Source organism: Eleutherodactylus coqui, chromosome 1 (genome assembly GCF_035609145.1).
Source record: "Eleutherodactylus coqui strain aEleCoq1 chromosome 1, aEleCoq1.hap1, whole genome shotgun sequence".
Classification (NCBI taxonomy): Eukaryota; Metazoa; Chordata; class Amphibia; order Anura; family Eleutherodactylidae; genus Eleutherodactylus; species Eleutherodactylus coqui.
In genome coordinates, this window is record NC_089837.1 from 180775626 (window position 1) to 180802862 (window position 27237).

Below are 27237 nucleotides of genomic sequence, written 5' to 3' on the forward strand. Positions count from 1 at the left end.
GGCATAATTCGTAGAAGTAGTAAAAAAAGATCAATCCTGGAAATATCATTTTATGCCTTACCTAATAGGCTAAAATACATGGCAGCCAGGGAGTCTTCACTAGGCAACAATCAGCACCACACGATTGCAACAAGGAGGGCAGGGGCTGATGAGTCGTAGGTGGGTTATTCCCCTTCTGGCTTGACTTGCATGTCATGGTCAATGTTGACTACGCATACACGCTAACACAGGTGTGCAATTGGAACTGCCCTCGATTGTGGCCATTTGTAGCAGCCGTCAGCCATTTAAAATAGTCAGGAGCGAAGCAAATAATATTCATAAACAACCATTTTAATCAAGAAACAGATGAGATTCAGAAGGATCACAGTGTGAGTTATATGAAGATGTTATTACTCACTGAGGAGAAAAATATTAGTTTTATCCTTACAAGACTAATGTAGAAAGATAGAAAAAGCACATTTTAGTCCTTAAAGCATCATATTATTTGATACAATAGTAAAACATGTGGGTTCCTAATTCCCAAAACATGTAAAAGAAACAAGGAAATCCAGATTTCTTGTATCTTTACTTTTACCCATCAGAAGATCCCCGGCTACAAATAGCTTTCTAGCTCCAGAGTAGAATTTACTCCTACATGTGCTGAATGTCCTATGAAACATAAAGAACGCACAACTGCCACATCAGAAGCAACTTTCTAATATGTTTTACATTTCCGTACCTCCCTTCCTTAAGATCTCTTCTTGCTGTATGTGAATACATCATTCACACCAAGATATTTAGCACAATTATATGCAGTCTAGGCAATCCTCTTGAAGCCAACACATAGCAGCATAAATCTCTCCACTCTTTGGAGGGTTTGCTAAACTCAACAACCATCAGGCTTGAATCCAGGCTAACCAGACTTTGCTATGAATAGATACCCTTGATAGATATTTTTCAACTTTATGGACCCTGTACAATTTGTCCACAAAATATTTACAGCTTAGTATTAAAGGGGTATTCCGGGAATTTTACCCCTTATAAAATTGATGATCTATACTCGCGATAAGTAATCAATAGTTGATCAGCAGAGATCCAACACTTGCGACCCCCGGTGTTCAGCTGATATCAGCCCCCACTATCACTGCATCCAAGTCAGATGTTGACCACTCTATTCACATGATCGTCGTAGCCACAAGTATAATAGAAGATATAGCACCCACCGAAATCAATGGGACTTATACTTTCTATTACTCTTTTAGCTCTAATGGGAACATCCAGCTCAGATGCAATAATGGCAGGGCTGAGATCAGCTGATTACCAGGGGCCCACGTTGTGCACCCTTGCAGATCAAATATTGATGTCCTATCCTGAAGTTAGGTCATTAATAGTACAAAGGGTTCCGGAACAACCCTTTAAGGGCTTATAAACCCTGTATGCTACCTTGTGGTACCTCTGCAAGGCATTGCATTCTACCCTAGGAGCAATACTAATAGGGGAAAAGTTAGCAAATTGCAATAGAACATACCAATAGTGGATTCTCATGGGATCCCTGTTGAAAAACTCCATTTGACTCCTTAAAACTTTGGGTTTATGGTACAGCAGCTTATGACCTCCCCTTTAATGATTTTGGCAGAAAGATCCATACTTAGGGCAGTATGCCCGATTCTTTTACAGTATCGATTTCTTTTTCATTTTATTAGCATTACTGTATTTTTGCTCTCAAACTAAATTCCTCCAGGACTGGAAATCATTCCCTTTTATATACCGTAATTAATATGGGCAGGATAAACACACCATTTAACATTTGTGAAATTAAAAAGGTTTCTCTTCTAAATCTAAGCCAAGTTAAAAGCCTAAAACTTCGAACCAGTCAGTCATACCATTTTCCGATCCTCCTTAGAAACCAGAGATACTTCTTTCAACCTTGCCCTTATTTTATATTCAGGAACGTCTTACGTTTATCCATAGCTCTTTCAATTCCCTTAATGTAAAATATTTCTCAGCAGACTCTCAGATTATTCAGCTCAAAATGTTTCTTTAACCTTAGCAATCCTCTCTATTAATTCAACTGTGTTTTACATTTAGAGAGGTGTACATGTTATGACTTTAATAAATTTGCAAAGAAGATCATTCTCAGAAGGCTATTGATCATTTGAAAAATGACTGCAATATCAATTCTACTTTTATGTGGTATTATTAACAGACAACGGCTATAAGAGATGCCAAGTATAATATACAACGTATGAATGGAAGATGTACAGCCAGATTTTTAATACCCTGTCCCTATGTTAAGAAGCAAAGGCATCAATCACAGCTAAATATACACCGATCCACTATAATATTAAAACCACTGACAGGTGAAGTGAAGAACATTGATTATCGTGGAACAATGGCACCTGCCAAGGAGTGGGATGTATTAGGCAGCAAGTGAACAATCCGTTTTTGAAGTTGAGGTGTTGAAAGCAGGAAAAATGGGCAAGTGTACAGATCCAAACGACTAACTACAGCCCAACTTTGATGGCAATACCACTGGGCCAAAGCATCTCCAAAACAGGTTTTTTTGGGCGTTATTGATGTGCAGTGGTTAGAAACTACCAAAGGTGGCCAAGGAAGGGCAGCTAGTGAACCAGTAACAGTCAGTCAGGCAAGGCTCACTGATACATATGGGAAGGAGCCCAGTTCTGGAGATCATCAGGGATCTCAGCAGTGTGACTCCGATCAGCAAGTTATTTCTTATCCTGTGTGTCTATTCATGTATTAGGTGCATTGTGCACCAGGAGAGACTGTACTAAGCCTAGGGTTGGAAAAGCCAGGCTTCGTAAATCTTCCCCAATGTCTCTTTAGCTTGAGGTCATGGACTGCTGCCTTTACATTCTCCTGTAAAATATTCGGTTTACATCTTAGAATGTATGCCCTGAGGCATCAAGGAACGCCCAAACCATAATGCTCCCTCTATTATGCTGGACAGTTGGGATGAGGTTTTGGCATTTGAGTGCAGTGTTATTTTAAGCAAAGCATTGTGCAATTGCGCTAAAAGTTCCACTTTTGTCTCATCTCTCCATAGAGCACTTTCAGAAGCAATTTGGAACAAACAAGTGGTCTCTGGGAAACCCCGAGACAGGCTGCAATGCTTGCAAGATAGGCAGACTTTTTGGGGGGAGAGCAGCAACTTTGTTGTGTCCTTTGTTCTTGTTCAATATTTTTTAATAGTGGACACATGAACAGAGGTTTTTGTAGTTTGTAGAGTCTTCTGCTGTTACCCTTGGGTTCTTTCTCACCTCTAAGGATTGACCATTGTGCTCATTGGAGTGATATTAACATGCCTTCGGCCGCCTGCAGACGGCCGGGTCAGATCCCCTGCAAGAAATCTTGCAGTGGGACCCGACCAGCGCCCCTGCAGGGACCAGTGCGACTCTCAACTTCGGCGTCTCCGGCTCTGTGATGTGCCGGCTGCTGGCCGGCCAGCCAGCCGGCGCATGCACAAAGCAGAGCCGGGAGTGACATTTCTGTGCGGGCCTCTGCGAGACCCGTACAGAAATAGAGCATGCCGTGATTTGTTTTCCGCGTGTATTTTCACGCAGACAAATCACGGCCGCCTGCATAGGATCGCGTTTTGTAATGCAATCATACGCAGGCGGGCAGGGGTGGAATTTCTGCGGGAAATCCCGACGAAGAATTTCCGCCCGTGTGCAGAGGGGCATTCACTTATATAAATAATCGCAGCAGTGAATTCTCTCCCTTCGTAGCTATAATTTGTGTAACCATCGACTGATGTACAGGCTGATGTTTAGTAACGCTTTTGTTGCCTTTTCCAGCTTTGTGTGTCTCTATAAACACAACTTCTGAGGTCTTCTGAAAATGGTTTGCATTGAGGCAAGGTTCACAGTAACCAGTTTTTCTTGAGAATTGAAGGTAACCTGGCTCGGTGTTCTTTTGGTCAATGGGCAAATCACCTGTGAAACCCACTCATCTCCTTATTTGAAAAACAGTCTACCAATTAGCTCTTGGAGCAGTTATTAACATAAAGGTTCACACACTTTCTCCCTGCACTGTACATACTTGTCCTATACGTTAAACAGAGTCCATAGATGTGCGGCAAACAGAGTCTGCAACATCCACTTTTACAAGCGAATGTGCATTGTGCGAGGGACACGAACCTCTGGTACAATTGGTTAATAGACATGTAACACAGCAGAGGAGACACTATTTAGAAGTAAAATGCACCAGAAAAAAAAGGCACAAATACATTGTACGCCTGTATGATGATTAGGTAAAAAAGCGTTGTGGTATCTGAGTGATAAATGGTTAAGTGTCTTTTAGATATACCCTTAGTAATGAGGGTTTGGGGTATTTCACCCTGTGCTCGAGTTCATTTCAGGGTGAAATGAGATCATCCATAGAAGAGTCCTGAATATCTGCCACAGTAACAGCTGGCTTAACAGTGTCCAATTGGCCAGTGTGAAAGTGGCAGGGGAGGAGAGAAACAACTGGCCTAGCAACAAGGTCTGATTGGACGGCAGTAAAGCGGCGGGAAGGAGTGGAGCTATAAGAAGTCTGAAGTTCATTGATTCATCAGCAGTTGAATTCATGTCAAAGTTCCCCCCCACCCTTTCAATGCTGTCGTAGTATTTGATTAAGTGGGACATTGATCACTAATATGGGTGGATTTGGTTTCTAAATTTATTGGTTTGTATGTGGACTCAAGTCTGGAAGACCAAGTCCTCATTTAGGTTATTACATGGTTACTTGAGTCTAAAGGACCAAATTCTCATTTAGGTTATTACAAAATTTATGTTATGTGGACTGGAGTCTGGAAGACCAAGCCCTCATTTAATTTATTACATGGTTACTTGAGTCTAAAAGACCAAGTCTTGTTTTTTGTTATTACATGGTGATTGATATTTGGTTTATGGTGAATGGTGTTGGGAGAAAAACTCCCCTTTGTGAACCCTTTAACCCCTTGAGTGTGGGTTTCCTACCACCCTGTCGTGCCCACCAGGGCAGGTTTTTTAAAATGGTCTAATCATTGAATTTCAACTAATTTTGCAGTTGCGTCTCAAGAGCCATAACTTTTTCATTTTTCCATTGACATGGCCATATGAGGGCTTGTTTTTTGCGGGACAAGTTGTGATTTTTTAAACAGGGGGGGAGGAAAAAAAGAAATGGGGAAAAAAGAAAAAAAGGGGCCATGTCATTAAGGGGTTAAATAATGTATTAACTTCCTTTTCTGGGTCATTACGATGCATGGATACCACATGTGTGATTGTATTTTTGATTTTTTACAAAGTAAAGGGAGACAAGTGTTTTTATAATTTTTTTATAATTTTTTTCCTTTTTTTTTGTCGTCCCTTTAGGGGACTTCCACAGGGGCCCATCAGGACCCCCTGATCACATTCTGGGGGTCCGATGGGGACAGCCGTTTACATGCTGCAGTGACATCCCTTTACATGCTGCAGTCACATAGACTGCAGCATGTAAAGGGTTAACAGCAGAGATCGGAGGTTTTCTCTGATCTCTGCTGTAAGAGCTAGTACCTAGCTGTCCTCTGACAGCTAACAACCAGCTCTCCCTGCCACAGAGATCATTGGCTTGCTTCTGACAAGCCGATGGTCTCTATGGCAACCTGTAAACAAAGCAGTGCAGGAGATTGTCGGCAGATCAGCAATATCTTCTGCTGGTTTTTCAAAGCCCTTGCTTTGTTCTCTGTGGATCTGTGCAGGCAGAGCACACTGTCACAGCTTGTGGCATTGTGCTCTGCAGCTCCCATAGTGACACATAGCCCGGAAACCTTCCGGGCTATGTTGCTATGAGCAGTGGAGCTCGTCCCGGAAAATTTCCGGGCGTGCCACTCAAGGGGTTAATCCCCAAAATTGGTGTCTTGTTTCAATCAAGGGTAATTAAGTTATATGGCAATAACACATAGGATCCCATGATAAATATGGGCTTATATATCTACACAAAAAAAAACACAAAGCACAGGCCTGTGGCATTAACAGGGAACCAAAAAGGAGTGTCACCTTGGGGTCCAAGGGCTTTCCATACACTTAAAACCAGCCTTAAAATTATCCATGTGTGATATAATATCATTTATTCCACAAATTACAAGAGTTACATTTAAATCTAGAGGTCAGTGGAATGTACACTGTTGACCATTGTCAATCTTTACTAGCCTCTTACAGTTTAACATATTTTGAATTTTGTCTAATTGTATTCTAAATTTATAATCCATCTTGGTTTCATTTTACTTCAGCCAAGCCTTGAGGGTGTCCTCATCCAGTGTACTTCTGTTCTTGTGCTAAAAAACCCATTAACATTTGGTAACCTTGCTATAATACAAGAATTTCTTTACAGGTGGCCTGAGTCTACATGTTAGAGTTGGGGATCGATTATACCGCACATTAAAGTGAAATATATGCATAATGCTGTACAGAGAGAAGAGTTTAAAGACTTATAGATACTACATAGATCTACACCTTAGTAAACGAAAAAAATATATATATAAAATTACCTTAAAAAAATGTTAAGGAAAGTTAACATGTGACTAACGAGCATTATTATTTGTATCATATTTTACAAATAAAATGTTCCATTAATCTCAATTCACTCAGTAGACCGTTTTCCTCTTGACATAATAGGGGCCTTCTAGAGCCACATACTGAAACAACCTATACGAGGGCTTGTTTTTTGTGGGACGACTTGTATTCTTAAATGATGCCATTTACTGTACCATATAATGTACTGAAAAACTTTAAAAAAATTCGAAGTGAATTTGCCTATGCCTATGTGTCCGTACGATTACTACGATACCAAACTTGTATAGTTTTTTTACTATCTTTTTTCAAAGACACTTAATTTTTTACAATTATTTTCTGCGGTCATTTTGTTGACGCAATAACTATTTTTCTGTCAACGTAGTTGAGCAAGGGCTCATTTTTTGCGAATTTCCTGTAGTTTCCGATTCGGAATACATACCACTTTTTGATCGCTTTTTATTGGGTTTTTTCTGGGAGACAGGGTAACTAAAAAAGTGCATTTCTGGTGTTCTTTATTTTTTTTCGGACGACGCTCACCGTGCGGAAAAAATAACGCGCCACTTTGATAAAGCGGACTTTTACGGATGCAGCGATACCAAATACATATTTTTATATTACCAAATACATCGCTCCTGCAGTATGACATAATGCTATAGCATTACGTCATACTGCCATTTGACAGGCAGTCTATTAAGCCACCCCACGGGGAGGGCTTGATAAGACCGTCTGCTAAGGAACCCCTTGGGCCTTTTACAAGGCCCCCAGCTGCCATGACACCTGCACGGCCTCCCCCCCGATCTCACCGCGTACCGGACCCCCGAACATAGTTCAGGGGATTTAAATGTCGCTGTCAGAATTCACAGCAGCATTTAAAGGGTTAAAAGCCGCGATCGGCTGATAGCGGCTATTGCCCGCGGTTGTCAGCTGTCATAAACTGGTACCGCCTTACTGTAACCCTGAATAGTTTGCATTGGCTGAAATATAACTGACACTACTTCTATGGTAAGGATCTGGGGTTCCTTGCAGCAAAGATCAGTTCCCAATTGGTGGAGTTAGGCCGTGAATATTAGGGGAACCCAGAATTATCCCCACGCTAAGCCTGCTTTGTGGCTCAGCAGGTAGACATCCGCTGTTTTGAGATACAGATAAAGCTAGTGAAAAATAAGGCTCAATTATTCTATTAATTTTATATACTCCCCACAGCTGTTGGTCCTAGTCTGAGAACATCTACATCTGACATAAGAGATGTTCTACAGTACGTTCATACATTTTTATATAAGTTTACTTTTACAGTGGATGCACAGTGTTGACTTAATAGATAAATTACTGAAGCATTAAACACTACAGACAATCCTCATCAAAGAACAGCGAGCATAAGCCTCCCCTATGATCATTATTCTGCAATTATGCAGATTCAGCATGCCATAATGTCATTCTGCTGAGAGGTTCATGTAAAGAACAGTCTATAAGATAATCTTTGACACAAATGATTGACAGAGACAAATGTACTTTGTTCAGTGAAAGTTCTGCAGAGCTTTTGCACAACAGATTAATATTTTGATGTTTTTTCCACCAACTACTGTTTAATTCTAATAGAAATCCAAGAAAAACTAGAAGAATGTAGTAGTCACTCACAAATTTTACAAGTTACTAAAACTGAAAGAATAGATGAGGACGAATGGAATAGAACTTGAACTCCAATTGGAGTGCAAGGCAAATATAATTATTACTAAAGCACTTTTCACATTAAGTTTTTTCGGCCCAGCAATTCAGAAAACTGCGTGGGGAAAGCAGAACGGAAGCATAGAGGTCAATATGCTAGTATGACACTTCTTTGTCTCCATTTCATATACCTGCCTTCCCTGTTAGGCTTTTAACCCCTTAGTGACTGAGTTTTTTGGTTTATTTGGATCTTTTCCTTCCTCCTTTCAAAAAAAAAAATCGTAACTTTTTTATTTACCCATCGATGTAGCTGTAAGAGGGCTTGTTTTGTTTGTGGGCCAAGTTGTATCTTTCAATGGTACCATTTAATGTATCATAAAATGTATTGAAAAACTTTTTAAAAATTCTAAGTAGAGAGAAATGGAAAAAAGTGAAATTCCGCCATCTTTCAGTGCGTCTTGTTTCCACGGCGCACAAACTGCAACAAAAATGACATAACTATTCTATGGGTCAGTACGATTACTACAATACCAAACATAGTTTATTTGCTGTACTACTTGTATTTTGTTTCAAAGATATATTTTTTCTTCAATTATTGTCTGCTGCCATCTTCTGACCACAATAGTTTTTCTTTTTTCGACGACATAGATGTGCGAGGGCTCAGTTTTTGCAGGACATCCTGTAGTTTGCGTTGGTACCACTTTGGAATACATACGTCTTTTCGATCGCTTATTATTGCGTTTTTTTCTCGGAGACAGGGGGACCAAAAAAGTGCATTTCTGGCTTTTTTTTCGTGTGGGGTAAATAATACATTGCTTTGATAGATTAGACTTTTACGGACGCAGAGATACTAAATATGTGTTTTTGATTTATTAGATTTATCACTTTTTTCTATAATTAACAAAACTGAGTTTATTTTAGGTTCAAAAGATTTTTATTAAACATTTTTCGATGAACAGTCTCAAATCAACAAGGGGGGGGGGGGGGCAATTTGATGTAGTATTCCACCTGTGATCAACATGCAGGTGGTGGTGATAGCAGGGGACAGGAGGAGGGAAGCACAGCTTAAGCATATCAGTCTGTTAGAAAATGTTACGCTACCCGAAAAGCAGCAATCGGACAATATCTCTTGCCTAACTTTCTGAGATATCTGAGTTGTAGGGGTGTTTTCTGACATTTTCACTACTATTTAAAGCTTGGAGACTTATATTTGCTGGGGGAACAACCTCGAAACTGAGACAGGAAAGGGAAGGTTAAAAAGGAAAAGGTCAGCAAAAAAGGGGTTAAAGGGGGTGACTGATGTGAAGATAGGATATACTCCTTGACAGGGTCTACTCCCCAGGGTATTGAGCTTATTTTTCCTTTTTCTTTTTGTTTAGTCCCCCTAGGGGACAGCAACTTGTGATGCTTTGATCACTCCTGCATAATGATATAATGCCACTCCATAGTGGCTGCCATGACACCTGCACGGCTCCCTGCGATCTCATTGCGGGGGTGGGGGAGGCGTAAAAGACAGGGGATTCAAATGTCGCTGTCATAATTGACAGCGGCATTTAAATGATTAACAGCCGGGTGTCGGCTGTAATCAACAGCCAACACCTAGGATGTATAAAGGACGGTCAGCGTGCTTTCTCCATTGTTACACTTTTGACATACAAACACTATAGGACCATTACTAAGGGGTTAAACAGGATAGAGAAACAAGAGAGTCACCCACAGTGCTTTTCCATCCAGTTTAAAAGATGTTCAAGGACATATTAATCCCTATGGTTCTGGTTCCTTTGCCCTTTTCTGCATAGAAGTGGCATACCCAGGGCGGAGGTAACAATGGACAGAAAAATGTCATGTGAAATGAGCCTCCCTCTTGCAACAGAAAAAGGATAAAGGGATTTTTCTTCTTTAATATTTGTATAGCACAAATCTCTGAAAAATGCTAATATAATTTGTGTTCCAATTCCTCAACATTCTCAAGAGCTATTTCAGCACAAATGGTAACCATCATAGAGCTTGACCACCTCTCAGTAGAGTTTGCAAAGCAGCCTGAACTCCAGGCTAATGCATTTTACCTAAAATTACACAATATAGCAAAAGATCAGGACAAGAAAGGATCTATGCTTCATTTAGGTTCTCATTTTGAGAGGCATTGACACATTACGTACTGTATGCTTCCAGTTGTACTTCAGCAGAGGAAAAATAAAGTTCACTACTTACAGTATCTTGTGGTAGTAATAGTACCATTGAACACGTACAACAGTAAAAAATATATAAAAAAATATAAAATGGAAAAATTATGTGTGCAGAGTTATTTCTACAATACGAGAAATGATCTGCTCTGTAAATTTTACTGGAGAAATTAGTATCTCATAAAATGGCTATGTTCCTTACAGTGCCCATTGCAGTAAATTGAAGACTGACAATATATCAAGAGTTCTGAAAGATCTACATGTTAAAGCACAAAGTGGTCCAGTAATTGGTAGCCACTGGCCCCTTTATTCTAGTGATCGGTGCCCCCCACTGATGACCTCCAATATGACTGTCTGACATATCAGAAACTGTGTTTTCAAAGTGCGAATGTTTTAAAGGAAACATGCCCTTTAAAAAAGGTTTTCCCACCACAAAGGACACCTGCTCCGAAGAACCCTAGCAAACAGTCGATTTTGCTGGTTGAAGACTCAAGAAAACTTGCAGACATTAAGGTGAATACTACAAGACATCTGAAGACCCGGCTCATAGAAGGGTGTCCCAAGTGGGAAACCAGCCAGTTATGACATCAATATGCCCTAACATTATAGAGAATGCTCATCACCTATAATTAATAGGAAAACTTTTTATTTCTGCTGTAAACTGCTTTATATCACTGGACTTGGTAGCCCAATTTTTGTGCTTTGTTTTTTTAATTTCCGATTACACTGTTCAATACAGGTTTTGTAACAGACGTAATTAGCTAATCTTACCTAAACTTTTGGATGCTGAACATGAAAATGACATTGCAAAAGGTGAGGTTGGTTCTTGTTTGGAAGTTACAGAGAAAAGAAGGAAAGAACTCTTGAGTTTAATACGATTTTCTTTTATTAGAAAGAAACTGTACACATATGCCTCAAATACAACATCTTTTTGTTAGTCTCTTCTGATCATCCAGCGGTAATCCACCAACACTGCAGGGAACCATTTACCTTTCAAACGCTTCACGAGTGTGAGAGCCTGGTGAAAACACAATGTTTGTGATGGATTGTACCGCAATTAATGGGGGAGACCTCTAAATGGAAATACAAGATATGCAGTGTCAGGGATATTCTGCAGCCACATTTTTTCATATGATGTTAGAAGTTCAGCCACAGGCTGGGGGAAATTTTTCAGCTCTGACAATCCATAAACTAGTTGAAAGCCTTCCACACTTTTTTCACCGTCCTTCAACAGACTCAAGTTCCTCATCCTTTTGAAGTTGTCTTATGCTGGGACCAATAAATATTCCTTCCTCGATTTTCTCTGTGGTGATCCTCAGCAATAGCGGACACAAATAGGTAAAAGTATCACCGTTCCTATCAACCGCCTATACACACACTGAGTGAGTTTAATATGTAGGGGTGGAAGGAAGACTTGATCTGGAATGACAAACAGCTGATCTACTACATTTTTGTGGCCTGGTGGAAGGGATGATCGACTAGGCCAATCCTTTTTGTAATGATTTAATGTGTCACCACTCTCCCATTCACAGAGATGACAGAATTTTTTGTAGTCTTGCTATAGTCCCAATAAATAAATATAGTAGTTTAAATCCCAAAAATACTGCAATTCTCGTTTTTTTATTTTCAGCCTTTTACCTTCTCCCTCTAACATCAAAACAAGACCAATATCACATCTTCATTGTCATTTTCGTGTTCAGTATCCAAAGAATTAGGTAAGATTAGTTAATCATGTCTCCGTTACAAAAAAAAAAAAAAAATTATATATATATATCATACACACACACACTAATTTTTGTGGAACAGTGTTATCACTAAACAAACTGCAACATGGTGGGTCACCAAGCTAACGTCTCTTGCTGTTGGATCCAGTATAAACAGCATACATGATTAGGCAACAGAAGTACATCAAGTTCATTGAGCGTTGTGTCCACGCGAGATGAGTAACATTGTATATGGTAGCTGCAGATAAGTATTAAAAAAAGACACATGGATGTAGTCTAATAAATGAAAAAGCACATCTGCATGTATCACATCTGTATCAACATGCATCATAGATTTATGTGGAAGGTAAACATTGTGCATTTTGTATAAAATAGGGAATTTTTGTGATGATCAGGAAACTCCTTCGTAATAGCTAGGTAACCTGTAGCTACACAAAGAAAAAAAATAAAGAAAATTCAGAAACTTACTGAACAATGGGTGCTGTCTTCCTCCTTTTCTTCATAGTAAAAATATACAAATGGTATCCATAAAAATACGCAAAACAGGATAATGGAATAAAAAGCTAAAGAGCAAAAGAAAAGACATAATTAAGAGTCACAATACTGTATAGGGGTTAAGTTGCATCCTTTTGTAAAATAGCCTTTATCAAAATATTTCATGAGAAGTTTTACTTGTCCAGAATGATCACGTCTAAACTATAAACATGAAGGAGGGAAAGACAAATGAACTAATCACAACTCAACCAAATATTATTAATTTACGGGAAGAGAATCAGAAAGGGAAAATACAAGAATGTAACAGTGTTTAAGAACATAAGCCATTGACACCTCTGTTCTTCTTGCTCTGACTATATTTAGTGTAAACATGGACATATATTTCCCCAGCAAAAAAATATGCATTTGACCGTATTTACATGCGTCAGTGCCAACTCCTTTTGACAAACTCAAACCAATATCGAGCTTGCACACTTGAGGCTGTCGCTGAAATTGCAATGTGTTTTGGAAGAAAAGCACATAGTTGCACGAGTGTTTTTCACGCATATGAAAATCATATGTTATTACATTAGGAAAAAACATAAAAAATAAAAAACACACTTGCATGAAAGTCGCATTTGCACGCGAGTGCTGTGTGATTTCTTTATCTCCCATTCAAAAGAACGAATGATATCGCCCACAAAATAGAACATCTGTGAATTTTCTGTCTCTTAGCAAAAGAGAAAAACCACATATGTAAATACACCCATGTGAGTGTTGTACGTCTCACCATGCACAAAACTCATGCAAGTGCCCATATAAATACAACCTCAGGCAATTTTTATTCTTCCTATTGAAATAACATGCGATTTTCCCATGTACGGGAATTTATGTTTCTTGCCATCATATAACAATTGCGGAGGAGAAAAAAAATTGCATTTTGTAAATGCGATATCGATCAGTTTCTCTACCGCGTAAATACGGCCTTAAAAAGAATAAGCCAGAGTTAGGCCGTCTTCATAGTCACACAGTGAGTGCGGTCTACGCTGCGGGTTTTAACCTCTGAGTTCCATCTAAATGGTTGATAACAGTATTCAGACAAATCACAGGGCCAGAAACCCATAGATAAAAACGCTGTGTGAAGAGACCCTAAGGGGTTGTTAAAAGGATGAACAAATGCCATGACAGACAATCCACCTACTTCTTAAACAGCAGTATAGGCATGCAATATCTGACATGCATGGCTAATACAATGTAAGTGTTTCAAGAGGTGAAATATGGAGCTCACCCTACATACTCCGTATGCCTCTACAATAGTACTCTAGCCAATAAATTACTATGGAGGCTGTTCCTCTTCTTCCTTTTTCACTTCATATATTAAGGGCTCCTGCTCACGGGTGGAGATTTGCTGAAGAATCTGAGGTCGGCGGCCGCAGAATTACCACATATATTTGATATGTATGTTGCACACCCCATCCAGACCCTGTCATTAAGAAAAGTTCTATACTTACCAGATCTTCACCTCCCCCATCTTCTCCCGTCTCCTGCATTCCACGGGGGAAGGGGGCACTTCACCTCCAGCTGGCTGAATCCCCCTCCCTTCTGTGAGGTTACATACATTACCGGCAATCTTCTTCTGGCCAGCCAATGTATGTTACGTCACAGCTCACAGGCCAGTAGGGGGGAGTACTGATCTAATTCAGAGATTACTTATGCAAGCTGTCTCTAAAATAGATCAGAATTCCTTCCTAAGCAGTGAATGCTATGTCACAGGGATGTGACCTTCACTGAAGAGAATGCGAGGAATGCACGCTTCGTAGCAAGGCAGCCGGTGTGCAGTGAAGTGACCCGGGGGCGCTGGAGAAGTTCAGCCTTGAGAAGATATGTTAAGGAGACTGATGGGGAAGAAATAGGCGAGTATAGAATTTTGTTTTTAATGACAGAACCCCTTTAATAGCTACTTTAAAGTGTTATTTGGCACAGTTTGGATGTACTTATTAAACTAATGTGGATAAGCTAACTTATTATGCTTAGGAACAGAGAAATATAAAGATAAGTAATGTAAAAACATTATGAAAGAACGATTGAAAGAATATTTTGAAAGTTAGAAAGTTCCAAGTAAAACTGCGGCACCAGTTTTCAGTAAACCAACTGGAAAATTTAATTTGCACTCAATTGCAGGTTAAAGTAAAAAAATAGCAAGTGGTAAATTATAATCCTACTGTGGTCTGCATAAATGTCAGAGAGCATAATTCCAAAAATAAAAATAGAATGACATAATAAGGATATCACAAGCAGCACTGCTAATTGTCTTTACAGTTAGTAATATCACATTTACAGCGGACACACAACACAGAGCAACCTGCTGAGATTAGAAACGAAGCATCATTGAAGGAAATGGCTTTTCACATTACACTTGTAAAGATTTGACATTTGATCTTAGAGATTGGAAAGAAACATTCAGAAAATAAACCTCATATGAGAGTAAACAGAATTGCCTTCAAGATTGCCTTTCACTCCAGGCAAGATTTGCCATTTACTGAAGTCTTAAAGAAATTATTGTGGCCTCAATTGATGAATTGTTTTTATTTAGTTTCCCTTTGGATCAATAAAAACAAGAAGGCATCTGAAACCTGTTCCGCCAGCCCTTTTCATCGAGAGAAATGCAATTTTCGGTGGGGTGTGGGGTTGGGGATAATAAAACCAACCACAACCATACACATCTTACTTCTTACCAGACCATTGGCATCTGCCCCTCCCCTCATTTAAGACTGAATCGGAAACCTGAATCTGAATATACAATGTATTGCTTCAGATTTACCAACCATGCACTAGTTTTTTGCATGGACAATACTGTAGTTTGTGTTCATTTCAACCATCTACTTTAAAAAGCTATGGACAGCACTGGGGGGCATTTTTTCCACTTAAATATTTGTATTTTGGGGTGACAATCATTCTTGCAAGAGGGTTTTATTAAAAATGTTGCATTTTGTCTCTTGGACCTCCTACTCATCACTGCATACAGTAAACTGCAGACCAAGTCTCCATAGAAGATCTGTTGGTAAAGCTGGATTAACGCCTTAGATTTCAGCCCTTCCCTCTCGTGGAGGGAAGCAGTGAAATTTTTTTTTTGCCCAGTCTCTCTTATTAAGCATACATTACTAATCACCCGTGTAAATGACTTTTAAAGCCGGTTTCTACTTACAGTTCCAGCGTTTCAGCAACTTATAAAAAGTTTCCCAAAGATGGCCGTCGGCTCTTTTCCCAAGGTGCACCGCGGTTGCTTCAGCCCGACGTGCGCGCTCCCGAGACGCTACCAGCTGTGTCTCCCTGACAACCAGACGCCCCGTAGCCGCCGACCGGACCCCGGGATTGAACGCGACCGACCACGGCACACGCTCTTGGGCCACAGTCACCCACCGCCAGGCAGCAGGTAACCGGCGCTAGGCCCCAGCTCCCCCGCTCTAGGCCCCGGGGCCCAGCGGCAGGCCCCTGACAACAGACGAAGGCTCCTGGGGCCCGGCGGCAGGCTCCGGCGGTCTATACAGTCCCCCCAGCGCACACAAAAAAACCCCCGACCCCTCACTTACATGGGCGGCTTCTCGGCAGGGCTGGGCGGCTTCTCGGCAGGGCTGCTGGGCTGGGCTTCTCGGCTGGGCTGCTGAAGTTTCTGCACCTTTCTCTAACAGAGAATGGTAGCAGAATGGCCGCTCCAGCGCGCTCCCGAGAAGTGACATGCGCAGAAGAGCTGTAGCGGCTAGCAGGCTGAAGTGGCTCGTGCTGAGAGCAGAAGACCGGACTGCGCAAGCGCGTCTAAAAAAGCAAGCAGACAGCGAAATTAGACGGAGCCATGGAGACGGGGACGCTAGCAATGGAGCAGGTAAGTGAATAACTTCTGTATGGCTCATATTTAATGCATGATGTATATTACAAAGTGCATTAATATGGCCATACAGAAGTGTATAACCCCACTTGATTTCGCGAGACAACCCCTTTAACTAATTTATGACCTCAACTAAAATTTTGTAGAGATAAGTTAGTTGATCGCGTTTAAAAGAGAAGAGTGGAGAGGGAAACTAAAAGTCCTTTTGCATAGCCCGATTATAGGGCTTTAAGATTCTTCTGAACGCACACCCAACAATCGGGCAATGTAAAGGAACCAACGATCAGTCAATAAATGAGCAAACGCTGATTTTCAAATTCAGCAAGCATAAATCCCATGCATCAGCAAGCATCGTCCCATGTGAACAGGAAGATGTGTAGCTAGACTATGTGAATGAACGATTGTCACGTGTGTCAACTGGCTCTCATTGCATTAGGTCGATGAAAAGAGACAACTACTGTGAAACGGTGCTTCCAGAAATGCTATATGCAGCCCATTATGCCACACTCAACCATGCACATCATTGTATAGTTGCTGAAGGTGGTTGTTTTGAACATTTTCTGTAAGATAATAAAGCTCATTTATTTTTATAATCACAAATTATTTGTTATGCTAATTTGACGTAAATTGATTCCCTACAGTTATGTTGAGTCCCATGTGGCGCAGAGTGTTAAGGCAGCAGAAATGCAGTCCTAAGCGCTCGCTCATGACCTGAAGGTTGCAAGTTCAATCCCGGCATGGTTAAGTTAGCCGGTTCAAGGTTGACTCATCCCTCCGAGGTCGGTAAAATAAGTACCCAGCTTGGTGGTGGGGGGGGGGGGGGGGGGGGGGGGTAATAAATAAATTACCTGAAAACGCTGCAGAATACACTGGCGCTATACAAATAAGATTAGGCATTTCTGTGTACCCCCTGCATACTTCTATAAATAGTTTTACATTTCTATTCAAGGTTATCAAATCATTTACTGTGAAAAACATCTTCCTGGTTGGTAAAGAGCAAGCACTTTCTCCTACTGATGATGTATGAGACTCCAACTATACATATACACATTTTCAATTTGAAAAATGTTCCTTTTAACATGTAGCACTGCTTTTCATACACTTGATAACAATAGTGAAGCAGAAAATCATAACCCATTTCCCTCTACGACAAGACTTCTGTGATATATGGTACTTAAAGTAATTTGAGCAAAAAGCGCCTCATGTCTATAATGCTTAAAGTGGTTTTATATTTGGATATTTTAGCACTCCACACGCATTAATAGATAAAGCCATTCTTTCACATACAAAATATTTTACATGCTACTAAAAAGTGCTAAATGTACCCCGTACAACAAACCTCTCATAGTGTGGTGACCCATCTGTACTAGTATTAAGATGACAAACGGATTATTGCAGGTTCTACATATTAATGTTTAAAAGGTCATGATAGAAAATTAAATAGCAAAAGAACAAATTCCCAAGCTAAACTCTGAAGACATGATCTAACTGAAGAAAGTGCTTCCCCTGAAAAATTGGCTACAAAACGCTCAAAAAAATGTAATGTCCAACAGACAGAAAGAAGAGGGCATGTAAGGAAATGTTCACTTCAGAACACGGTGCAACTTGTAAAATCACAAGTTTCATGTAGATTTTACCTGTGAAGCCGGCACAATTGTACAGACTAAAGCATTCCCAGTTGAAAAGTGTCTGCACAGATACTTAACCCCTTAGTGACCAAGCTTTTTTTTCATTTTTCCATTTTTATTTTTTCCTCCCCCCCCCCCCCCTTTTAAAAAATCATAACTCCTTTATTTATCAATCGAATGTTGCTGTCGGAGGGCTTGTTTTTTGTGGGACGACTTGTATTTTTCAATGATACTATTTAATGTACCATATAATGTACTGAAAAACATTAAAAAAATTCTAAGTGGAGTAAAATGAAAAAGAACAAAATGAAAATTCTGCCATTTTTTGGTGCGTCCCTCTGGCCTAATCGGCACCAGAGAGGGAGATATAAAAGTAAGAGAGAAGGCTGCGGATGATCTCTCTACTGTAGTTTACGGAAATAGCAAAGTTCTTGTCTGTTTTCTTTTTCTATAGGGAGTCTCAGAAGTAGAATCAACACCTGTTAGACTTTTACGACATATAACATCACTATGCCTCAAGTGTCTCAAGTGTTATTGTGGTCCTTGTAAGAAGTAAAATTGGATAATGTGCCCTTCAAACCAGAAAAGGTTGTGCACCCTTGTAAGGCAATGTGTAAGGCAATATAAAATACTCTGCTTTATAATAGAAGTTTAGCTAAGCAGACAGGATGCCGACAGGACAATTAAAACGTTTAAAACGGTTTGGAGGTATGGGCGAGGTCTGTAAGAGCAGTCCAACTCAAGATATTCTAATTTCTGGAAATAGATAGACCACAATTTTCTGGATAGACAAACTGTCTATTAATCCTAAATAATAATTTAAATTACTACAGTAACAAGATGCATAGGTGTCAGTCATCATAAATAATGAAGCCCCTAGGAGTTGCCATTTTTCTACAAAACTTGGCATGCAGTTACATCTCAGGCAGATGTGCAAATGATTAGATGAATGGTCTTGTCACCTGAGGTCCTAAATATGGTTCCATTATTGGCTTATTAAAGGCTTTCTGTGGCTACTAGTGGGTTGTGGACCATTTTCCCACTTGTGGAAAGCTTGTTGACCACTAGACGCCTATATGATAAAATCGAAAGGATTTCGCCCAGTTAACAGAGTTTGAAAGGGTGTGCATTATTAGAATGCTAGAAGCTGGATGGTCATATTGACAAATTGTCCACCATCTGTACCATTCTGAGTAGTCCGTTAGGCTGGGTTCACACAGGGCGGATTTGCCACGGAAATTCCGCGCGGAATTTTGCCGCGGCAAATCCGCCTGCGGCCGCTAATCTCAGGATTAGCCAGCCATGTGCACGAGATTTCTGAGAAATCTCGTCCACACGGGACGGGCAATCCGCTGCAGTAAGCCAGGCTAGAACCGCGGCTGCGGCGACCACAGCTGCGGTTTCAGAATATGCAGCATGTCTATTTTTGTTTTTCTTTCCGCTGCGGCCGCGCTCTCCTCTATGGGAGTGCCGGCCGCAGCAGAAGAGCGAGGGTTTTTCCGCGGTGCTTCTCCCGGCAGAAATATCGGGGTTTTTGCTGCGGCCAAACCGCGGGATTTCCGGCGGGAATACGCCCCGTGTGAACCCAGCCTTAGGAGGGCAGACCACCAGTAGACAGAATTGTCTGATCATCCGACAAGCAAGAGAAGCTTCAACTGTTCCACCAGACAGAGGCAGGTGGCACAAAGATGACCATCTGGGATGCTAACTTCGAAAGCCTATGAATCCGCATGATCTTGAGGCTCGGTTACAGCAAATGTGGATCGATATTCCCTAGGATACCATAAGGAACATGTATGCCTCAATACCCACCTGTATCACATCTTGTATACAAGCTAGAGGTCGTACAACAAAGCACTAGAGCCTCCCTTCGGCCCCCTGCACACGGGCAGAAATTCTGTGGCGGGGTTTCCCACAGAATTTCCACCCCTGTCCGCCTGCATAAGATTGCATTGCAAAACGCAATCCTATGCAGACGGCATGTTCTATTTCTGCGACCCGCACAGAAATGTCACTCCCGGTGCCCTGGCTCTGCTCTGCGCATGCACATCACAGAGCCGGGGCCGCGAGAGCAGATGAGAGCCGCACTGGTCCCTGCAGTGGCGCGGGTCAGGTCCCGCTGCGAGACTCCTCGCAGGGGATCCGACCTGGCCATCTGCAGGCGGCCTTTAAGTGTTCAGTTTTCTGTAATACATTATCCTTACATATATCCATGTTATATTATGAGATATATATTATATACACACACATATATATTATCTGATATATAGCATCTGATCTGTAAACCATCTGCTAGTTCGTTCAAATATCACAATGTTAAATGTACTTCTACTTCAGAATGCCAAAATTACTACTAGATGGAATATAGTAGAAAGATCTGATGAAAACCATATAAAATTTATAATAGATATATGTTCGTTTCGGGAAATTCTAGGTTATCTACCTAATATTTGTAATTCCATCTTTCAATACTTTTAACTCTTGGCATTTATATCCAATATTTGGAATTTTCAGCATGTGCAGTGTAGATGAAAAGTAATGACACCATTCATGTGATTAGATATCTGTGCTCAAGCATATAGGGGAACAAAAAGCCGATACTGAAGGGGATGGATAAACCTAGCATGAGTCACGCCAAGGTGAATTGATCTTCTTCAAAGGCAAAGTAAATTTCTGCTCACACAGCACACTGCATGTCCATTTTGTGTCACAGAATATGCGCTATGACTGACAATGAACGTTTATAGCCTGCATTCAGATCTCACCTCACAAAATATTTATACGAACAGGTCTACTATATTAAAAGATAATCTGTAATGAATTAAACAGTGTTAAGAAAGTTTTTAACTTAGAGCTGTCCAATTGTAAACTACTGATGGCCTATCTGCAGAACAGGGCATCAATAATAGATCTATGGGGGTCTGCCGTTCGGGATCCCTGCTGATCAACTGTTTGCTGGGTCAGCATGTTCATATGAGGCAATTTCTGCAGGAAACAGACAGCTCCATTTCCACTGCAGTAGCCAGGCTTGGTATTGCAGGACAAGATCTCATTCACTTTAATGCAGGATAGACCTGCAATACCTAGCCTGGCCACTGTTGTGCAGAAATCAGCTCATTGTATAATCACACCAATCCAGCAAACAGCAGATCGGCGGAGGTCCCTGACAACAGACCCCCCCCCCCATTAGTCAACTATTGATGACCTATCCTGCTGACAGATCATCAATAGTTTACAACTAGACAGCCCCTTTAAATTTAAGGGTTGGCTCAAGAAGACACCACCTGATCATATACTCTAGTGGGACACATGTACATCATACAGAGGGGTCCCACTGTCAGGACCTCCCTTCTGTGGACCAAATGAGATACAGAGCAGTGCAAGTAACTTCACATACAGGCTACAGTAGGGGGGTGTGCTATGAGGCTATAAACATTGTGTGGGGAGGAGAGAATGTCAAAACAGGTCTATGGCCCACTTGAGAAAGAACTCATGGCATATCCTGGCTCATGTACATTTCACGGACGAACAGTAGAATATGCCAGTGCATGTGAATCATGTGAATGTTCTGTGCCCATGTATATCAGGCAGCACATGGACTTGTATCCATGTGCTGTCTAATGCAAGTAACACCCAAATCTCTTGGGTGCAACTCAGTTCCAGCTAGCCTGTACCCAGCCTTAAACTGAAATCTGTCCGAATGAACAGAAATTGGTCAGATACAAGAGGGGGAGAATAACGCAGCCCCGAGCATTTGGGTGCGCGCCCATCTCTAGTAATAATCACAACAAAACATTTGGTCATAAAATGACCCTAGCTAGTAAGAACATTCACAAGAGATAAAGGCTGAATACAGCTACCCATCATAGGGGACAATGCTAAGTGTGCTACTGCCTACAAAAGTATTCCTGGCACATCTTATTAGTAATCAATGCAAAAAGCCAAGTAATTACAATGGGTTCACTTTTTCTTGCACATGTTGGGGTATAGTTCGTATTTAGACACCCATCAATCTTTTTACACAATTAACAAAAAGCAAGTGTGAAAAATTAAAATGTCATTTTTATTTTTACAAATGTAACTTTCATGGCAGCTTTTGTGCAAAGCGAATGCAAACTGAAGTGGTTCTTCTGTGTTCACAAATACCTTAATGAGGCCCTAATCATATTACTGGACACATGGATGACAAATGGAAGGAATACCCTTCTACAAGTTACACCATTTTTAAAACTAGAGAAGTTGTCCCAGTTCTAGTTAGTTTGCTGCCAGAAGCAGACAGCTCCATTCATTGCGCAGTGACCCTGGTTGGTACTGCAGGCTGAGTCCTACTAAAGTTAATGGGATTGAGCCTCAATCACCAACCCAGACCAATACACAATGTATAGAGCTGCGCATTTCCTGCAGCAAAATAGCTAAAAGTGGGACAATCTCTGAGGCCCAACGTACACGGGCAGATTTTAATGATAAAATCTGTGTCGCCTGCACGGGAGACCCACACCTCTAGCCGCCCATAGGGATGTATTAGCATCTGCACGGCAAGAAAAAGTATGCGGATGTGATTTTTTTTTTCCCGTGTGCAGATTGCACGCGCAGAAAGTAATTGCAGCATGCTCCCTTTTCCTGCGGATCCCGCAGGGACGGCTTCCATTGAAGTCAATGGAAGCCATCCGATGCGCAGCACAGCCACAGCTGTCACTGTGGCTGTGCCGCGGATCCACGGAAAAGCAGGAAATTCAAAAACAAAGAAGTGAGCACAGCGCATTTGCTGGGCGCCTCGCCAGACGCACCCGCTGTGCTGAAGAAAGAAGATGTAGTCGGCTCAGAGGAGATCCGCGCTGGACCTGAAGAGGTAAGAAACTGTCTTTGCCTCTCCATGGCGGCGGGCACGCATTGGATAAAACTGCAGGATTCAGCAGTGGTATCCGTGCGTGCAAATGGACATGAGGCCTAAGATATTTATCCAGCGATGTAGTAAGCATGCTGACCGCTAATTATTTTAATGGGAGAAAATATTTAGAATCATCTCAGAGAACCTGAAGTTTTTTTTTTATATATATGAACATGAAACAAGAGAAAACAAGGCTTATAATGTTTATTTAATTCAAAGTGTTAAAAACATCCCAAAATCTTACTTTTGCGGTAAGGCATGTCCATGTAGTAAAAACACCTATGTCTTACTAACAAAGACGTTGTCCTACATTTGTGTCATTCTGAAGCCGCTGTGAATACTCTGGTGTGACAGATAAATTATAGTGGCAAAAATAAAGCTGTACAGGAGTGAAGGGCCATATGAAGGAAAAAGGTTATCCAACTGTGTGCAAACTAGAGTTTGTTCATGAGATGACAGAACAGTCACAGATCTAGAAGAAATTATTCTTCATAGTGACTGGTTGTACAATACCTCTGTACCCCATCAATCCCGATATGAGGAATGAAGAGACGCCGAACAGCACAACGCACCCCACCTGGCAAGGTAGAAACTGCTGTGTGCACAAAGCCACCAAATCGCCTACAGAATATATAGGTGGCAATGTCCAAAATAATCTATATTAACAGTAAAGGATCACAAGTCACCAAAAATATATTTTTAGATGATTTTCTGGTTTACCAGATCCAGCAAAAACCCAAGCAAACAGTAACAAAGTCCATAGGATATGGATAAGCAACAGCTAGATTATTAAAGATCCACCAAATATAAAAAATGTATATATCATGCCGTATTAGCAAACAATGACAGGATTGTAGCTTTATTTGACAGGACTTAGTGTTACGTAGTAAAATGATCAAAAAAGCAAAGAATCTAATGAATGTAGATCTAGTCTTTAATATAATAAATATATATATATATATAAAAATTAGTTCTCTGCCACATATTGGGAGACATATTCCAACTAGCTCTGATATCACGCTCGCCAAGGTGCAATGTCCTTGTGGATGTTTTATTCGCTTATGTATATGATCCCATTCAAAAGAATGGAATTCATATTCGTACGGGATTTGTGCATCTTGTAACGCATACATTTCTAGTGATTTTCTCGGCCAAGATTCTCCGACAACTCGCAGTGAAGAGGACATGGACACACATCCATGTTCTGTCCAATACATATGGGCAGTGGACATTGCATGTCCAAATCTCGGCGGTGATACAGACAAGAATAGGACATACTGTGAAAATAGGTCCGTGTGAAAAAGCACCTGTGTGTATATCCTAGTTGACTATAATGGGTTTGCGTGCTGTCCCAGATATATACAGACAGCACATAGACCAAAATTACGCCCATGTGAATGAGCTTTTAGTTAGCACATTATATCAGGCTTTTAATTTGTATTAATAGAAACATTGTTTGGGCCTTAATGGTGGTATTCCTGCACAAAGGATACTACTTGTATTCCAGTGTTACCCAATATAAATCCCTTTATGTGCAAATACAGGACCACCGGCGGCGAAGAGGGAAGAAAAATGAACGGTGTCCAGGTATGTGGAATTTCAGTTTTAGTGACCTTGACTGAAAGTAATTGGTCTTTCCTGTAATGGGCATGACCTTAATTTAAAAAAAAAATCCCAAGGAAGGCTCACCTTTCTCCATTTCAAGTAGCTGGTTATTTTAATGCATCTGCCCTTTTGTTTGAACGCCCGTGGGAGCCATCTTACCTCTTCTCACCAAGCATCAGCAGTAGAAAAAAAAAAAAAAGCCATCCTTAGTAGTCAAGAGCAGGGAGTTTTTTTTCCTCCTCCCAGCAGCACCATTTTATTCCATTGTACCACCGTAAAAAATCATCTGCACCAAAATACTGTTGTAAAAGTTGTATTAGTATTCACCAAGGGGTTAAGGTAAAATTCTGGGCATAAAGTAAAATGGAGCTACTAGGTAATTTAATACATTAGGAGCATTAATAAAATCACTCTAGTCGCTCAAATGCAAGTTTCTAAGAGCTCAGGTACACTACAGGTGTTTAATGGCACAAGAAATAAGTTCCAGTTGCCAAGACCATATCCCCATCTCTGACATCACTTCCTGCTCTGTAGCTATTGGCTACAGCAGCAGCTCACAGACTTCCTGCTCCTCCCACCCCCAAAATGTACTCCGAATATAACACAGAGCTCTCTGCTCCCTTCCAGATAATACAGAAGGAAGCAGCATTTGATTGTTCAGCCGATCGTGACAATTTTAATGACCGACTAAGATCTAGTCACCGATCATTTCCTGCATTTACATTAGACAATAGAGATGAGCGAGCACCAAAATGCTCGGGTGCTCGTTACTCGAGTCGAACTTTCAGTGATGCTCGAGAGTTCGTTTCGAGTAACGAACCCCATTGAAGTCAATGGGCGACTCGAGCATTTTTGTATATGACTGTTGCTCCGCTAAGGTTTTCATTTGTGAAAATCTTAGCAAATCACCAAAGTCATGTAAAAAACACAGAAATGGATAGGGCAGGCGAGGAGCAACATGCAGGGCTGCATTTCGGGCTCTGAGGTCTCACTATTAAGCCACAATAGTGGCAAGAGTGAGACCCCCCCCCACAGTCAGCATAACGATCGTTCTCCTCTGCCACAGCTGTAACAGCTGTGGCAGAGAAGAACGATGTTAGCCCATTGAATTCAATGGAGACGGCAATACAGCCGGCTCCATTGAAAGCAATGGGCTGCCAGCGAGCACGGGATGAATTTTCGGGAAGGGCTTAAAAATATAAGCCCTTACCTGAAAAAGAAAGATTTTAGTGTAAAAAAGAATAAAAATGCAGGCATTCTCTTCAATGGAGCCGCTGCTGCTGCTGCCAGCGACTCCATTGAAGACAATGGTCCACTGGCACACCTGAATTCTTTTTCAGGGAAGGGCTTTACATATAAGCCATTCCCTGGAAATGAATTAAAAGTAACCTCCCTTCAGCTGCCGGGGCACAGCTGTGTCTTCTCCTGCTGTCCCCAGCACTGTGGTGCTGAACTGCTGTCATTTAGCTGAGAGCTGCGCTGAGCCAATCAGAGGCAGCACTCACTCATCCATTCATGAATTCATGAATGGGTGTGAGTGAGAGCTGCCTCTGATTGGTCAGGCTGTGACTGATTTAAAATCCCCGGCTGCTGAATACTACAGAGAGCAGTTCTGGAGAACTGCCAGCTGGCCGCAGCTGAACTCCGTCTGCTGGGACCAGGTGAGTATATTTTTTTTATTTTTACACATTTCTGGATGAATTGCAGGGAAGGGCTTATATATTTAACCCCTTCCCGACAATTCATTGTGCGATCGCCGGCAGCCCATTGCTTTCAATGGAGCCGGCTGTATTGCCGGCTCTATTAAATTCAATGGGCTAACATCGTTCTGCCGGGACAAGGTGAGTATATTTTTTTTTTACTTTTTACACATTTTAGGATGATTTTCAGGTAAGGGCTTATATTTTTAAGCCCTTCCCGAAAATTCATCCCGCGCTAGCCGGCAGCCCATTGCTTCCAATGGAGTCGGCTGTATTGCCGGCTCCATTGAATTCAATGGTCAGTGCTCGTTTAATCGAGACGAGTACCGCGTGGTGCTCGTCTCGAGTAACAAGCATCTCGAGCACCCTAATACTCGAACGAGCATCAAGCTCGGACGAGTATGCTCGCTCATCTCTATTAGCCAAGTATCATTGCAATGCCTTGAGTCAGGGAATGCAAATTATTTTCTCCCAACACAACAGAAAATGCTTTCAGAAATGCTATAATGGGATGAATGAGATGCGATATCACAACAGAATCTTTTAAACACTTCATTTCTGCCAGTCCAGAAGAGCAACTGTTCAGTACAAAGGATGTAATGCCGGGTTTTATTTTCTAATAATGCTACAATATACAGAGATACTGGGTGAAAAGGGTTATAATAAGCTCACACTGTATAAGAAAAGTAACACATTGCTATGAACATTGTCCTTTCATAGAAAAGTCAACAAGGTTTCTTTTGAGCGCTAATCCAGATCGGCAGCTGTGGAAAATGCATTGTAAAAAGAAAGCAGCTTTAAACACACCAAAGATATAGGGCACATTTATGAAACGGTCTAAAAACTGTCCCAAGGCCCTTTTAGACACAACGACTATTGCTGGAAATTCACTCAAAAGCCATCATGGTGTCTAACTTGCGCCCGTCGTGCAGTTTTCGTTAAAGATTTGCTCATAGCTGGTCTTTCAGTCCACTT

General features: G+C 41.1%; 1 protein-coding gene across 1 annotated transcript in view; it reads right to left on the bottom strand.

The window, feature by feature from the left end:
• The window catches only part of LMBRD1 (LMBR1 domain containing 1), a 187565-nt gene that overhangs the window by 140896 nt on the left and 19432 nt on the right, over positions 1-27237 (bottom strand). The window contains exon 4 of the mRNA XM_066604231.1: positions 12553-12647. Coding sequence (XP_066460328.1) covers positions 12553-12647 — 95 coding nt within the window. The remainder of the gene's footprint in view (positions 1-12552; positions 12648-27237) is intronic.